Raw genomic sequence first — 18,104 nt, forward strand, 5'->3', positions numbered from 1 at the left:
TTAGAGGATATGTGTCCGACACATGAACCCAGATTGGACACCCTTATCCTTCACATGGATTGATGAAAGGAGGAAAAAAAAACTCAAATTTAATGGCAGAAATGAGTGTTCAATCTACGAGAGAGATGGAAATCGTTTTCCTTAGCCACATCCCATTTAATTTTAATTTGAGTAATAATTGAGTATATTCTTGTAATAAAAACAACATTAAACTTTACTATAATATCACATATAATAAAATTATAACTGTTGAAAATGATTATCTTCACTAATATTTTTATCTTGAATTTTTATCACAATGTTATTATTTTTCATATCATTCATAATTTTATATTCCATATATTCTGATTTAGTTCCACTAATTTTTAAAACCTTTGACTCTAATGCATTTCTCCAAGCTTGTAACTTCATTGCTAAGTATTCTTTTGAATTATCAATAGCATTATGTCATCAGCAAATACCATGCACAAGGGAATGTCTCCTTGTAAGTCTCGATATTTCATCCAAGATTATCGTGAACAAATATGGATCTAGCGCTAAGCCTTGGTGTAATCCTGCTCTTAAAGTACGAACTTTAGTTTTTGTATCTTTGTATATATCCTGAACAAGTCTTATAAATTTTGTACTATGTTTTCTTCATAGTGCCAACCAAATTATATCTCTTGCTACTCTATCATGTTTTTTCTAACCCTATGAAAATCACTTGCACATCTTCTTGTTTGCTTTTGCAATCTTCCACTAACTGCCTCAATAAGTAAAAGGCCTCTATAGTAGACCTTCCCCAGAATATGCCCAAATTAGTTATCGGACACTGTATCTTTTTTCTTTAATGTTTATCATAGTCGTGCCATGTCCATGCCCGTATCCATGTGCATTCTTCATAAACTTTCATCTCTCCAATTATTTTTTTAGTACTCTACTGCTGCTCCAACAGTCGTTGTCATGCTAAAATGGAACGTTAGAGCTAGGTCATCCATCTTAAAGTATTACTCCGATATTATTGCAATCCTCGCCATTTATTGTACTGAATGAGTTTTCAATGGCTCTATTTTCTTCTTTTTTTCTCTCTCTTTTGCAGTTAAGCTGAGGTTTTAATAGTTGATGCAGTATAGGCCCACACATTACGCCAATCCCTTAATAAATTATTTTGGCAACAACCTAGAATAGAAAATAGAACTCTTAATAGCTGAGCAAGTACAGTATGTACTTGTCATAATAATCTGCAACTGTTATTGCTTGAATGACAACTTTTAAAACTATGATAACAAAGTTTCATACTGTTGCTTTGTTTGATGAGAGAGATAGCGACTCATGGAAGGATGCTTATTTTGTCCTAGTCACCTTGAAATGGCTATTGGCTGTATGGTTTAGAGCAAATGAATACAGATAATTTTTGGAAACTAAAAATATAAAATTACAAGAATAGTCTATATTTACTTGAATAGGTAGAATAGTCTATAATTTTAGGAAGCTTATAGAAGTTGGATCTAGTTTGTAATTTTTAATTCCTTATCTTTTCTAATAAACTCTTTTCTGAAGTGCCTTGTGGTTGTTGGAATTTCCATGAATCCGTTAGAGTTTCCATCTTTGCTCAGCAGTTGCCTTTTAGGTAGAAAAAAGGGCTAGCCCAAGGCACGAGGCTCCCACCATTGCAAGGTCCGGGGAGTATTAGATGTATTGCCCTTACCCCTCCACATGGAGAGGCTGTTTTCTGATTCGAACCCTTGACCTCTAGGTCACAATGGAGCAATCTTACCATTGTGCCAAGGCCCACCCTCTTGCAGGAAAGGAAAAAGAAAGTTTCCATGTTTTTTATTCTTGTAGTAAGAGAAGAAAAAAAAAAAAAAAGTCTAGATTTTTTCCATCTTGGCTGGACTGATTCACCTTCAAGTTACCACTTGACTTTGCGCCAAGGCCCACCCTCTTGTAAGAAAGGGAAAAGAAAATTTCCATTTTTTTTTTTATTCTTGTAGGAAGAGAGAGAGACAGAACAAAAAAAGAGTCAAGATTTTTTCCATCTTGGCTGCACTGATTCACCTTCAAGTTACCACTTGACTTTGTTATGGGCTTAAAGCCATTTGATATAAAAAAATTACCTTATCTTTCTTACTGCAAATACTGGAAGAACCGATGATTTTGCAGCTGTGGCTTGTGCTTACTTAAAGTACTATGAGGGAGCTTGCTTGTACTTATTGATTCTTAACTCATAGCACTTACTTCATTGGTTAGGATGCCAGTGACAGACTTCCATATGCATTATGTATCTGTGATTCTTTATCCTTTTGGCTGGATTATCTTTCCTTTATTGAGTCTTCTCATAATAATATGGTATAATTGAATTCTTCTAACTGCTGAGAACTATGTTTGACACTACCACTGGAATTTATTTGCATCTGTCTAGGTGGAGAAGATTCCTGTATCATTTCTATCTGAGGAGAATTATCTTGGTTCATATGTTTTTCCTTTGCTGGAAGAAACACGAGCAGAACTGGCTTCCAGTATGGAAATTCTAGACACAGCACCTTTTGCTGTTTTTAAAGAGTGTAAGATCTATGGAGAATTACTATACGATGTCAAGGTTGATTACTGGAGAAACACATTTAATGATCGTGCTAAAGAGCCTTACAGAACGTTGCCTGGAGATATTTTTGTCATCTCAGATGTGAAACCTGAGACTATTTCTGATTTACAACGTTCGGGAAGGACCTGGACTTTTGCGTCAGTCACATATATCACGGAGAATGAGAATGAAGATGATAGCACAATTACTCAATTTAGAATCAAAGCATCAAAAGACATTGAAGTCAAAGATGGGATGCAGAAGTCCATGTTCGTGGTTTTCTTGAGAAATATAACAAGAAGCAAAAGAATATGGAATATGTTGCACAAGTTGACAAATATGAAGATTATCAAGAAAATCCTGTGCACTGATTCCATGGTAAGAAATATGACTAGATTGGATTGCATGACATTAATGTTGCATAAACACTGGAATATTCAATTAAATACATGGTGGAAGTGAATAATTAAAAGTAAATATGGATTATGGGATACTTAATGCATGAACATGAGGATGGTAATATCATTTTTGTAACAATATAGCTTCTTCTAAAGAGTTGGAAGAAGGAAGTAGAAAGTAAATAAAATCTTAAGGGAAAAACTTACTGGTGACTACTTGGGACACATGTTTGATGCGATGTATTGGTAATGTACTATGGCAAGAATGTGTTTTCTTTTCATATAAATATACTTTGAGAATCATTGTAACTTCATTTCCTTATGTGTCCTTTTCTATGCACACTTAAATCTTCCTTTTATATAAATGTATATTTAAGTTTCATATTCTCTTTTTGTCTTTTAGTTCTCATATGTTCTATCTCGTGTATCTAAATTTTGTTAAACATCATGCACCATATATTTCACTCTTTTCCATTAACTGAGAGCATAGTGGAATTAATGTCATTTGATATGTACTTAACATTATGGGTTTCTTGGTTGATATTTTGATTTTGGCAAACAGGTTGAGGAAACTTGTGATCGTTGTTCTGGACATAATAATAGCCAATTAGCTGAAAGATTCAGTATGAGACTTTTGTCCAAGCTGAATGAACCCCATACCGAGGCAATCTTGGCTTCTCTCCATAAAATGGAATGTAACCACAAGACTTATGTGAAACTTATATGGGGCCCACCTGGAACAGGGAAAACTATGACTGTCAGTGTGATGCTGTTTAGCCTCTTAAGTCTGAACTGCCACAGGATCCTTACTTGTGCCCCAACAAGTGTAGCAATAAAGGAAGTAGCCTCTCGGGTGCTAAAGATGGTTAAAGAATCATTTGAAGCTGAATCTAGAGGGGATTATTTGTTTTGTCCATTGGGGGATATTTTATTACTTGGGAATGAGGACCGGCTGAAAATTGGGGGATCAGACATTAAGGATATCTATCTGGATTATCGTGTTAAAAGGCTTGAAGAGTGCTTAGGAATCTGCGAAGAAGGTTGGAAGCACTGTTTAGATTCCATGATAGATTTTCTTGAAAACTGTGTTTCTCAATACCATATTTTTGTGGAAAATGAATTGATCAAGGCAAAAGAACTCTGCAAAGAAGGTGAACCTACAGAGGTGGAATTAAAATCATTTCTTGAGTTTGCAAGAGACCGATTCAAATCTACTGCATCACCACTCAGGAGTTGTTTATTTATAATCTGTACCCATTTACCAAAGCATTACATTCCAGAACATAATTTTCAAAACATTGTATCTGTTTTTAATTTACTTGATTCGTTGGAAAAGTTGTTTCAAGAAAATGTGGATTCTGAAGAATTGGAGGAGATTCTTTCACGTCAGGAAACTGTTGAAGACACTTCTGAGTCTCTTGTGGATCCATCATTACTGCTGCTGAGCAGGAAACAAAGCAAGTGTCTTTCTGTTTTGAGAACTCTTCAGCTTTCTCTTGAGGAACTTAATCTTCCAAGTGTTACGATCAGAGATTCAATAATGGAATTTTGTTTTCAAAGAGCTTCCTTAATTTTCTGCACTACTTCCAGTTCATATAAGCTTCATTGGGTGAAAATGGAACCACTGACCTTGCTTGTTATTGATGAAGCTGCCCAGTTGAAGGAGTGTGAATCAACCATACCCCTTCAACTTCCGGGTATGAGGCATGCTATTCTCATTGGTGATGAGCGCCAATTACCAGCAATGGTCATGAGTGAAGTAAGTCAATTCTAACACTGTTGAATTATAAATTCGAGAGGTAACTAGATTTTTTGCATGGTTCTCTCACAAAGTTTTACCTTTTTTACTATATTGAATTTATAATGCCATCTTTGACACATTGAATATATGTATGAACAGGTTTCTGGTCATGCTGGTTTTGGAAGAAGCTTATTCGAAAGATTGAGTTCATCCAGACATTCTAAGCATCTGCTTAATATACAATATAGAATGCATCCGAAAATTAGTTTCTTCCCTAATTTAAAATTTTATCACAAATCGATCTTGGATGCACCAAATGTTAGCAGTAAAAGTTATGAGAGACACTATCTTCCAGGGCCAATGTTTGGTCCTTACTCTTTCATAAATGTTATTGGCGGAAAAGAAGAACTGGATGATGTTGGACATAGCCGGAGAAATATGGTTGAGGTAGCTATTATTTTGAAGATAGTGCAGAATCTGTACAAAGGTATATCAAGTGTGAACTAAAAATGTCTGTAGTACAATACCAACCTTGTTACTTGGCATACTATGTGTTTTACGAAATGGTTTCATGTTTCTATCTCACTTTTACATCATCATCCGCAGAAAACTATTTTTTCATTTTAATTATTATTTTTATAGTAAATCAATTTTTTGAGGTTGCAGCAATTTGATTGCATTGCATAGTAAAAGTCTAAGTTGATCTCTTTAAATATGTTTGGACGATATGGGCACTGAGGGACAAGTTAACGAGATTTTTCAAGAATAATATTATATTTTATAATAAAGGAGGCTGATTAAGGCTCCATTAAGTTATTAACCATTGGAGAGAGATACAGAGAGTCCTTGATATGACCAACCTTTTTTATGAATGTTCTTCTCCACCTTCTTTCTGATAACGCGATAGTGTCAAAGAAGAAAATAAAATTGTAAGCAGGATTAGATAGAATTAAAATACAAAAAATAATGACATATGGTTACTTTATAGAGAAAGTTATCACACTATTTGCTCAACAAATTTGATGGAAAACTTCCTCAGTCATCATCTCCTTTCGTATCTCTGCTAGGTTTAAGTTATTCAGGTAAGTAAGCACTACAAAGAATATTATTGGGGCTGTGTTAAACTTTTAGTTGTTAACGTATGCCATTAGTTTGGTTTTTCCTTTTGATTCACATATTATATTCATATACAGCTTGGAATGGCTCTGAAAAGAAGCTTAGCATTGGTGTGGTGTCTCCCTACGCTGCTCAAGTTGTGGCCATTCAAGAAAAACTTGGACGGAAGTATGAGAACCTTGATGGTTTCATGGTGACGGTGAAGTCTATTGATGGGTTTCAGGGTGGAGAGGACGATATTGTAATAATGTCTACTGTAAGAACTAATAAAGAAGGATCCATCGGGTTCTTAGCCAGCCGTCAAAGAACTAACGTTGCTTTGACAAGAGCTCGGTACAAAGTCAAACAAATTTCTACTGTGATTTCCTTCTAATCTTCATAATTAGACATGACCTTTCCACATCTTTCCAGGCACTGTCTTTGGGTTCTTGGAAATGAGAAAACCCTATCCAAAAGTCGATCAGTTTGGACAGAATTAGTCCAAGATGCTAAGTATCGTCAATGTTTCTTCAATGCCGATGAAGACAGGGATATGGCCAAAACCATATTAAATGTGAAGAAAGAACTTGATCAACTTGATGATTTGCTTAATGAGGACAGTGTACTTTTCAAAAGTGCAAGGTGGCAGGTATATATCTTCTGGTTGCCAAATATTTATTGTCATTCAGTTTTTTCAAATTTCTAAAATAATTCTATGTTTATCTGTCTTTTGGATTATTGGTCTTTGGCTTTATTCTTATAGTTTCTTGCCCACTTGATCTTGCAGGTTCTTTTCAGTGATCAATTTAGAAAGTCATTTGGAAAATTGACGTCTGACCGTACAAAGAAGTCTGTGTTGAACCTTTTACTTAAGCTATCTAGTGGTTGGCGACCTAAGAAAAGGAATGTGGACTCTGTTTGTGAAAGCTCTTCACAGATCGTTAAACAATTCAAGGTTGAAGGGCTCTATGCTGTATGCACGATTGACATAGTGAAGAAATCTAGGTACATCCAAGTTTTGAAGGTTTGGGACATATTGCCTTTAGAGGGGATCTCGCAATTGGTGAAACGTCTTGATAGCATTTTTGCAATGTACACAGATGATTTTATCAATTGCTGCAAGGAGAAAAGTCTTGAGGGGTATGTCTGTTCTTTCGCATGCTATTGGATATGACCTCTTGTTGCTAAACGCTAAGGTTCTATTTGGTTCATGAATTTGGTGATGGAAAACGGAAGTTTTTGCAGAACAGATCAATTCTTTTCATGTTCATTCACCAAAACGAATAGATTCAAAATGAAATCTGAGGAAAATATTGTAATTCTATGATTAATTTCCCTGTCCCTTCACTCAATTCTTGATCAAATTAATGAATTTTAAATTTCAATCTCATCTAATCATTAGAAAAAGAAAAAAAAAAAATTGAGAAAATTTGTTTACTTTTTTCTTTTTCCTATTGTTTTCCTTTCCTTAGCTAAATCTTTGAACAAAACAGAGCTTAAAAATTGCTGCCTTATTTTGATTGTTGAAAATATAAAAATTCTTTATTATATATTTGAATTTGAAAGAGTTTTTCACTTTATTTTAAATTTCATTTTCTTCATGTTAGGGACTTGGAAATTCCAAAGAGTTGGGGTACCTCTTATGATGTTGTCCAGTTTAAGAATATTTGCAACAATGAATTTGGGAGTGAATTAAGTGTTGCAGCAGTTGATGGTAGAAGTTATGTTGAGAAGTCAAAGGTTAGTGAAAGCTTGTTGCTGATGAAATTCTACTCATTATCATCTGGAGTTGTGAGACACCTGCTTTCTGGCTTCGATGGTGGGGAACTGGATCTCCCCTTTGAAGTAACAGATCAGGAGATGGAAATTATTCTCTTTAGTAAAAGCATCTTTATAGTTGGACGGTCGGGCACCGGAAAAACTACTGTTTTGACCATGAAATTATTTCGAAAGGAGCAACAACACCGTATGGCTACAGATGGATTTTATGTAGGTGAGAGCAGTACCACTAAGGGTTCGCGCCATATAAACGAGTTTAATGAGTGCATTGGAGAGACTAAGGGAACTGTCCTGCGGCAGCTATTTGTTACAGTTAGTCCAAAATTGTGTTATGCTGTCAAACAACATGTTTCACGGCTGAAAAGGTGCGTAAAATTGTCAAGTTTGGAGTTGTTTGAATGTATTCTATTTTGTTAGATCATCATCATCTTTGCTTTTATCCCATTTAAGTAGTGTCAGGCCACATGAATTCACTTTTTTTTTTTTTTTTCGTATGTTCTATTCTGCTAAATGGTGGTCCATTTATTTTGTTAACTAATGATTAGTCAATTAAAGTGGCCGTTCCAACATATTTGGTTTTGTTAAGTTTCAATGATAAGATGTTATATGCTTGTCTGGACATATACACAATAAATCATATCTGTTAGATGGACGAAACAATAGATTGTGTTAGAGTTTGGGCTTTATTGTAATATCATTTTGTGGTTAAGGGTATTTCTGTAATATTGCTTTCTCATTATATAAAGAAAAAGTGGTGTAGAATGAGGATGGAGCTTAGATTATATTATATTTCTGTAATCTTGCTATCTCAACTGATTGCATTTAGTGGGATTGTGGGGATTTTTCGGACCTTGTCCACCCACTATTGCCTTTACCCAAGGCAACCTGTTGAACCCCTGTCCGTCTGACATCGCCCTAATGGGGGCACCTTTAGACTCTTTTCATTTATCATTGCCTTCACCCTAGGACAGCCAATCGAACCCCTGACATCCCAAAATGGAAATGGTGGTGGCAACATTGTAGGATTTGGTGCTGAACAGGTCATATTAGTACGGTCAAGATGGAAGAGCTGTTCAAGATGATGGAACATGTTTATTAAGATGGAAGTGTTGGTCAAAATTTTTCTACGCTGGTGTGTAACCGAAAACCTTAATTAACCAGCTCAGCATTATCCACTAACCAATGTGACATCAAATGGTCACAAGAAAGTAAATATTGTAGTTGGCTTAGTGGATAAAATTGTATTCCCTAAAGTTTCATAAAGATACCTGTAAATAGAATAGGGAACTATACCCTACACAGAAACAGAGAAGACTGGACAGAGTGTAATGTAGGAAAATTCACACTGTTGGTAATTATTCAAAGCGAAATTCTCCAGCTTCAATACCGAAGTTTTGAATAGATCTTTGAGATTTATCTTATACTGAGTACAGTTTGTGTTTCAGTTTTGGGCCCACACAAAACTCAATCATTGGGTTGTTGGGTTGCACAGACTTGTAGAGAATTGTTTTGTAAAATTTGAATATACTTTTATATGCAAATATAAATAAATGTTAGTGGCAGGATTTTTTTACTGACTATTATCCTTGTTATATGTACAGCTTCACCCATGGTAGGAATTTTCCAGCAGAAACCAGTTCAATTGATATGGATGATATGGAAGAATTTAAAGATATCCCAGATTCTTTTGTTGAAATTCCTCCTAACAAATATCCTCTTGTCATAACGTTTCATAAGTTCTTAATGATGCTTGATGGAACATTGGGTAATTCTTACTTTGAAAGATTCAGTGATGTAAGGGACTTTTCTCATCACAAAACTGGAGCTTCAAGATCAGTTGCATTGCAAACTTTTACAAGGGTGAAGGAAGTTAACTATGACAGGTTCTGTTCAGTTTACTGGCCCCATTTCAATACCAAGCTAATAAAGAATCTTGATCCTGCTGTAGTGTTTACTGAAATAATTTCCAATATAAAAGGTGGCCTGCAAGCAGGGGGAACCCTTGATGGTAAACTTGAAGACATTTTCAATGAGGATCTGTACAAAAATCAGGTCTACTTTCTCTTCATGTTTTATCACTCTTAATTTTTTCTGATTCCTTAGAATCTTTGTGACATTTTTTTGCAGCTTTTAGATTAAATTGTTGATATATGTGCAATTTAATATATTGTTGATTGATGCTTACCAATGGTATTAAAGGACTTTAATCATAATTTTATACCAAATATTTATGATGCTCACTTGTTGTTCATGAATTGATGCGATTAATAAAAACTTGTTCATGGGATTTAGGTGTTGTCTTAAATCAATTCATCGAACCATATGTATCATTTTTATACTGACAAATCATAGTGAAAATGTATGTTTTCGCTATGCAAAAATTAATAGTGACTATTTAATATTTTTTTTTTATTAAATAGTGACTATGTTGTGGTTTCAAATTTTCAGATGATGTTCAGTTGTTAGTATGGGAAATGTTTTCTTTTCAAATGTCTGATTTCAATTGAAGATGGCAAACTCGCATGTGATGATCATTTGATTAGTGATTTTCATGATACTTTTTGCTATCAACTTAGTGAAAATTATTTCATATTTTAATGCTCATTTAGACTTAGCAAACTAAAATCCCATGATTTGTTTCCTGAAATGTAGGACTCATATTGTTCCCCTTTTTTCCAACATGAAAGAGAACTACTTTGACTCTATTAATTTATCTGTACCCTTTGTTATATGGACTCTCCTGTATCACTTGTATACCCGTGTTGACACAACATGGGTATGGTTAGAGGATATGTTTCCATCACATGAATCGAGATTACACACCCTGATCCTTCACATGGGTTGATGAAAGAAGGGCAAAAAAGAAAAAAACTCGAATTTTAATAGCAGAGATGAGTTCTCTATCTACGAGATAGATGGAAATCGTTTTCCTTAGCCACATCCCATTTAATTTGAGTAATAATTAAGTATATTCTTATAAAAAAACAGCATTAAACATTACTATAATGAAATTATAATTGTTGAAAATCATTATCTTCGGTAATGTTTTGGTCTTGAATTTTGATCACAAATTTATTCATTTTCCATACCATTACTAAAATTATATTCTGATTTAGTTCCACTAATTTTTAAAACCTTTTGACTCCACTGCATTTCTCCAGGCTTCTAACTTCATTTGGAACATTAGGTAGATTGAGAACATTCGGAAGCTTATACATATGTAGACTACTTTATAAGAGTTTACTATAGATTATTAAAACCTTATAGAAGTTGGATCTAGTTTGTAATTTTTTCTTCTTTTCTTTTCTAATAAACTCTTTTCTGAAATGCCTTGTGGTTGTTGAAATTTCCACGAGTCCGTAAAAGTTTCCATCTTGCCCAACAGTTGGCTTTTAGGCAGAAAAAAGGGCTAGCCCAGTGCACGAGGCTCCCGCCATTGCGGGGTTTGGGGAGTGTCAGATGTACACAGCTTTACCCCTCCACATGGAGAGGCTGTTTCTTTACTTGAACCCATGCTCTCCACGTCACAATGGAGCAACCTTACCATTGCGCCAAGGCCCACCCTATATTAGAGGGGGAAAAAAAATTGTTTCCATTTTTTTTTAATTCTTTTAGGAAGGTAAAAAAAAATTCAAGAATGTTTTCCATCTTTGCTGCACTGATTCACCTTCAAGTTACTACTTGACAATGTTATAAGCTTAGAGCCATTTGTTTGATATCAAGATCTACCTTATCTTTCTTACCGCAAATACTGGAAGAACTGATGATTTTGCTGCTGTGGCTTGTGCTTCCTTGAAGTACTATGAGGGAGCTTGCTTGTACTTATTGATTACATATCTTGCTCCTCGATTATTTCAGAAGTATATCGTTAACTCAAAGCACCTACTTTATTGGTTAGGATGCCATTTGAAAGACTTCCATATGCATTATGTATCTTTCCTTTTGGTTGGATTATCTTTCCTTATTGAGTTTTCTAATAATAATGTGGTACAATTGAATTCTTCATACTGCTGAGAACTATTTTTGACACTACCACTGGAATTTAAATTTCTTTGCATCTGTCTAGGTGAAGGAGATTCCTGTATCATTTCAGTCTGTGGAGCATTATCTTGGTTCATATGTTTTTCCTTTACTGGAAGAAACACGAGCAGAACTGGCTTCCAGTATGGAAATTCTAGACACAGCACCTTTTGCTGTTTTTAAAGAGTGTAAGATCTATGGAGAATTACTATACGATGTCAAGGTTGATTACTGGAGAAACACATTTAATGATCGTGCTAAAGAGCCTTACAGAACGTTGCCTGGAGATATTTTTGTCATCTCAGATGTGAAACCTGAGACTATTTCTGATTTACAACGGGCGGGAAGGACCTGGACTTTTGCATCAGTCACTAATATCACGGAGGATGAGAATGAAGATGATAGCACAACTACTCATTTTAGAATCAAAGCATCAAAAGACATTGAAGTTGGGATGTGGAAGTCCATGTTTGTGGTTTTCTTGATGAATATAACAACAAGCAAAAGAATATGGAATACGTTGCACATGTTTACAAATATGAAGATTATCAAGAAAATCCTGTGCTCTGATTCTGTGGTAAGAAATACAATGGCATTATTGTTCCATAAACACTGGAATATTCAGTTAAATACATGGTGGAAGTGAATAATTAAAAGTCAATATGGATTATAGGATACCTAATGCATTAACAGAGTGATGACAATATCATTTTTGTAATGATTCAAAACAATATAGCTTCTTTTGAAGGGTTGGAAGAAGGAAGTAGAAAGTTAATGAAGTCTTAAGGGAAAGTCTTACTGGTGACTACTTAAGACACATGTTTGATGCAATGATTAGTAACTTTTCATATAAATATAGTTTGAGAATCATTGTAACTTAATTTCCTTAAGTGTCCTTGACTATGCACACTTAAATCTTCCTTTTAAATAAATATGTTTTTGACTTTCATATTCTCTTTTTGGTCTTTTAGTTCTCATATGTTCTATCTCATGTCCCTAAATTTTATTAAACATCATGCGCATATTTCACTCTTTTGCATTGAGCGAGAGCATAGTGGAAATTGATTTCATGGGATTTCTACTTAACATTATGGGATCTTGGTTGATATTTTGATTGGGGCCCACCTGGAACAGGGAAAACTATGACTGTCAGTGTGATGCTGTTTAGCCTCTTAAGACTGAACCACAGGATCCTTACTCGTGCCCCAACAAATGTAGCAACAAAGGAAGTAGCCTCTCGGGTGCTAAAGATGGTTAAAGAATCATTTGAAGCTGAATCTGAAAGGGATTCTTTGTTTTGTTCATTGGGGGATATTTTATTATTTGGGAATGACGACCGGCTGAAAATCAGATCAGACATTGGGGAGATCTATCTGGAATATCGTGTTAAAAGGCTTGTAGAGTGCTTAGGACCATTAACCGGTTGGAAGCATTGTTTAAATTCCATGATAGATTTTCTTGAAGATTGTGTTTCTCACTACCATATTTTTATGGAAAATGAATTGATCAAGGCCAAAGAACTCTGCGAAGAAGGTGGACCTACGGAGGTGGAATTCAAATCATTTCTTGAGTTTGCAAGAGACCGATTCAAATCTACTGCATCACCACTCAGGAGATGTTTATTTATTTTCTGTACCCATTTACCAAAGCGTTACATTCTGGGACGTAATTTTCAAAACATGGTATCTCTTATTAATATACTTGATTCGTTGGAAATGTTGTTGTTTCAAGAAAATGTGGTTTCTGAAGAATTGGAGGAGCTTCTTTCACGTCAGGAAACAGTTGAAGACACTTCTGAGTCTTTTGTGGATACGTCATTACTGCTATGCATAAGACGAAGCAAGTGTCTTTCTGTTTTGAGAACTCTTCGGCATTCTCTCGAGGAACTCAACCTTCCAAGTGTTATGAATAGAGATTCAGTAATGGAATTTTGTTTTCGAACAGCTTCCTTAATTTTCTGCACTGCTTCCAGTTCATATAAGCTTCATCGGGTGGAAATGGAACCACTGAACTTGCTGGTTATTGACGAAGCTGCCCAGCTGAAGGAGTGTGAATCAACCATACCCCTTCAACTTCCGGGTATGAGGCACGCTATTCTCATTGGTGATGAGCGCCAATTACCAGCAATGGTCAAGAGTGAAGTAAGTCAATTCTAGTACCGATGAATTATAAATTCTAGAGAGAACTAGATTTTTTTGCATGGTTTTCTCACAGAAGTTTTACCTTTTTTTCTGTATTGAATTTATTATGCCATCTTTGACGCATTGAGTATATGTATCAATAGGTTTCTGGTGATGCTGGATTTGGAAGAAGCTTATTCGAAAGATTGAGTTCATCCAGTCATCCTAAGCATCTGCTTAAAATACAGTATAGAATGCATCCGAAAATTAGTTTCTTCCCTAATTTAATTTTTTATCACAAATGGATCTTGGATGCACCAAATGTTAATAGTAAAAGTTACGAGAGACACTATCTTCCAGGGCCAATGTTTGGTCCTTACTCTTTCATAAATGTTATTGGTGGAAAAGAAGAACTGGACGATGATGGACATAGCCGAAGAAATATGGTTGAGGTTGCTATTATTTTGAAGATAGTGCAGCATCTGTACAAAGGTATATCAAGTGCGAACACAAATTGTCTGTAGTACAATATTGACTTTGTTACTTGACATACTATGTGTTTTACAAAATGGTTTCATGTTCCCATCACACTCTTACATCATCATCTACAGAAAACTATTTCTTCATTTTTATTTTTATTATTATTTTTATTCTATATCATTTTTTGAGTTCACAGCAACATGATTGCATTGCACAGTTAGAGTGATCTCTTTAATTTGGACAATACAGGCACTTAGGAACAAGTTAACGAGTTTTGCAAGAATAATATTATCTTTTATAAGAAAGGAGGCTGATAAAGGCTCTATTTACCATTGAAGAGAGAGAGAGAGAGAGAGAGAGAGTATATGATATGACAAACCTATTTTATGAATGTTCTTCTCCCCCTTCTTTCTGATAACCCAATAGAGTGTCAAAGAAGAAAATACAATTGTAAGCAGGATTAGATAGAATTAAAATACCAAAAATAATGACATATGGTAACTCTATGAGAAAGTTGTCGCACTATTTGCTCAACAAATTTGATGGAAAACTTCCTCAGTACATACTATATTCATGTACATAATATATTCATGTACAGCTTGGAATGGCTCTGAAAAGAAGCTTAGCATTGGTGTGGTGTCTCCCTATGCTGCTCAAGTTGTGGCGATTCAAGAAAAACTTGGACGGAAGTATGAGAACCTTGATGGTTTCATGGTGAAGGTGAAGTCTATTGATGGCTTTCAGGGTGGAGAGGAAGATATCATAATAATATCTACTGTAAGAACTAATAGTAAAGGATTCATCGGGTTCATATCCAGTCCTCAAAGAACTAACGTAGCTTTGACTAGAGCTCGGTACAAAGTCAAACAAATTTTTATCGTGATTTCTTTCAAATCTTCATATTTAGAACATGACATACTTTCACATCTTTCCAGGCACTGCCTTTGGATTCTTGGAAATGAGAAAACCCTATCGAAGAGTGGATCAGTTTGGGCAGAATTAGTCCAAGATGCTAAGGATCGTCAATGTTTCTTCAATGCTGATGAAGACAATGATATGGCCAAAACCATATTAGATGTGAAGAAGGAACTTGATCAACTTGATGATTTGCTTAATGGGGACAGTATACTTTTTAAAAGTGCAAGGTGGAAGGTATAGCTTCTAGTTGCCAAATATTTATTGTCCTTCAATCTTTTCCAACTTCTAGAATAATACTGTGTGTATCTGTGTCTTTTGGATTATTGGTCTTTGGCTTTATTCTTAAAGTTTCTTGCCCACTTGATCTCCCAGGTTCTTTTCAGTGATCAATTTAGAAAGTCATTTGGAAAATTGATCCGTACGAAGAAGTCTGTTATGAACCTTTCACTGAAGCTATCTAGTGGTTGGCGACCTAAGAGAAGGAATGTGGACTTGGTTTGTGAAAGCTCTTCCCAGATCGTTAAACAATTCAAGGTTGAAGGGCTCTATGTTGTATGCACGATTGACATAGTGAAGGAATCTAGGTACATCCAAGTTTTGAAGGTTTGGGACATATTGCCCTTAGAGGAGATCTCGAAATTAGTGAAACGTCTTGATAGCATATTTGCAATGTACACCGATGATTTTATCAATCGCTGCAAGGAGAAATGTCTTGAGGGGTTTGTCTGTTCTTTTGCATGCTATTGGAAATGACTTCTTGTTGCTAAATGCTAAGGTGCTATTTGGTTCGTGAATTTGGTGATGGAAAACGGAAGTCATTGCAGAACAGATCAATTCTTTTCATATTCATTCACCACAGAAAATAGATTCAGTATGGAATATGAGGGAAAAAATTGTAATTCTACATTTAATTTCCTCGTCCCTTCTCTCAATCCTTAACCAATTTTTAAATTTCAATCTTATCTAATCATGAGGAAAAAAAAAAAAAAGAGTTTTTTTTTGTTTTATTTAGTCGTTTTCCTATTGTTTTCCTTTTCTTTGCTAAATCTTTGAACAAAACAGAGCTTAAGTTTTAAATACTTCCTTATTTTGGTTGTTGAAAATATGAGATTTTTTATAACATATTTGAATTTTAAAGAAATTTTCGATTTCTTTTAAATTTCATTTTCTTCATTTTTAGGGACTTCGAAATCCCAAAGAGTTGGGTGACCTCTTATGACATTGCCCGGTTTAAGAATATTTGCAGCAATGAATTTGGGAGTGACTCAAGTGTTGCTGCTGTTGATGGTAGAAGTTATGTTGAGAATTCAAAGGTTAGTGAAAGCTTGTTGCTGATGAAATTCTACTCATTGTCATCTGGTGTTGTAAGTCACCTGCTTTCTGGCTGCGATGGTGGGGAACTGGATCTCCCCTTTGAAGTAACAGATCAGGAGCTGGAAATTATTCTCTTTAGTAAAAGCACCTTTATAGTTGGACGGTTGGGCACTGGAAAAACTACTGTTTTGACCATGAAATTATTTCAAAGGAGCAACAGCACCATATGGCTACAGATGGATTTTATGTAGTTGAGAGCAGTGCCACTAAGAGTTTGCGCCAGATAAACGAGTTTAATGACTGCATTGGAGAGACTAAGGGAACCGTCTTGCGCCAGCTATTTGTTACAGTTAGTCCAAAATTGTGTTATGCTATCAAACAACATGTTTCACAGCTGAAAAGGTGCGTAAATTTTTTGAGTTTGGAGTTGTTGGAATACATTCCATTCTGTTGGATCATCATATTTGCCTTTATCCCGTTTAAACAGTGTCATGACAAGTGAATTCACATATTTCTGTATGTTCTATTCTGCTAAATGCTGGTCCATTTATTTTGTTCCTCGCTATTGGTTTTTGATATCAATCTTGAAGGACATATTGAGAACTTTGTTGTCCCAAATTTGTTTTTGAGAACTTTGTTGTCCCAAATTTGTTTGAAAATTCTCTTCCTTTTTCCTATTAAGTAGGAGGGGAAGAGGCTTTGAAGGACATATTGGTTTTTGATATCAATCTTGACAAGAATTTTATTGCTTCCTTCTAAACTCATTTATGTTATGGTTTGACACAGCACAAACTATTGCAAGGGGGATTGATTTTAGATTCCAAGAGATACCACATTTGTTCTACGATGAGTTCATTTCAAAATCAAGAAGTAATGGATCTGATGGAAAAAAAGAAAAGGGACAAATATCACAAATATTTAATCTGACTCAAAACTTTCGTACCCATGCTGGTGTGCTCAAATTAGCACAAAGCGTAATTGACCTTCTTTACCGTTTCTTTCCTCAATCTGTTGATGTTCTGAAACCTGAGACCAGTCTTATATATGGTGAAGCACCAATTTTACTTGAGTCTGGGAATGATGAAAGTGCAATTGTTACTATTTTTGGAAACAGTGGAAATGCTGGTGGCAACATTGTAGGATTTGGTGCCGAGCAGGTCATATTAGTACGTGATGATCATGCTAGAAAGGAAATTTCTGACTTTGTGGGAAAGCAAGCTCTTGTTCTGACTATAGTGGAGTGCAAGGGCCTGGAGTTTCAGGTGAACCTTTTCTTTTGTTTCTTTAAATGATCACTCTTATATTATTCATTATTGAAAGAACCACCTGTAATGTGTTTGAGAGAAGCAAAATTATATGTAGTAGTGGGATCCCAACATGTCTTAGTTTTCACATGGTGAACATAAAGGATAACACTGTGACTCTGTTTGTCAATTCATTTTTTTATTATTCAGGGGCTTGTGCTGCCATTCTCCTTAAATCGAAGAATGTATCAAAATTGCTATCTGTTGGGGCTATGGTTTTGTTTGAAGTTTTGTAGGAGACCCTTTATACATCTCTATTAAATATTATCTCTGTTCATTGATTCCTCATGTAATATTATTTGTAGGATGTATTGCTGTACAACTTTTTTGGGTCATCCCCACTGAAAAATCAGTGGAGAGTAATATATGAATTTA

General features: G+C 35.1%; 2 protein-coding genes across 2 annotated transcripts; both read left to right on the forward strand.

The window, feature by feature from the left end:
• The first annotated feature begins 1,258 nt into the window (after positions 1-1,258).
• Positions 1,259-12,239, forward strand: LOC132296602 (uncharacterized). Its single transcript, XM_059794788.1, has 10 exons — positions 1,259-1,360; positions 2,402-2,938; positions 3,521-4,717; positions 4,859-5,186; positions 5,893-6,148; positions 6,227-6,443; positions 6,582-6,934; positions 7,402-7,938; positions 9,175-9,625; positions 11,640-12,239. Exons 1-10 carry the CDS (start codon positions 1,259-1,261, stop codon positions 12,237-12,239), a joined length of 4,578 nt encoding a protein of 1,525 aa, XP_059650771.1.
• A 496-nt stretch (positions 12,240-12,735) lies between these two features.
• LOC132296603 (uncharacterized) lies at positions 12,736-16,676 on the forward strand. The gene is made up of 6 exons (XM_059794789.1): positions 12,736-13,734; positions 13,878-14,205; positions 14,792-15,047; positions 15,129-15,345; positions 15,484-15,830; positions 16,292-16,676. Exons 1-6 carry the CDS (start codon positions 12,736-12,738, stop codon positions 16,674-16,676), a joined length of 2,532 nt encoding a protein of 843 aa, XP_059650772.1.
• The last annotated feature ends 1,428 nt before the right edge of the window (positions 16,677-18,104 follow it).

Source organism: Cornus florida, unplaced genomic scaffold (assembly GCF_030987335.1).
Source record: "Cornus florida cultivar Cherokee Brave unplaced genomic scaffold, ASM3098733v1 CherokeeBrave_3.0.0_Hap2_Chr02, whole genome shotgun sequence".
NCBI lineage: Eukaryota > Viridiplantae > Streptophyta > Magnoliopsida > Cornales > Cornaceae > Cornus > Cornus florida.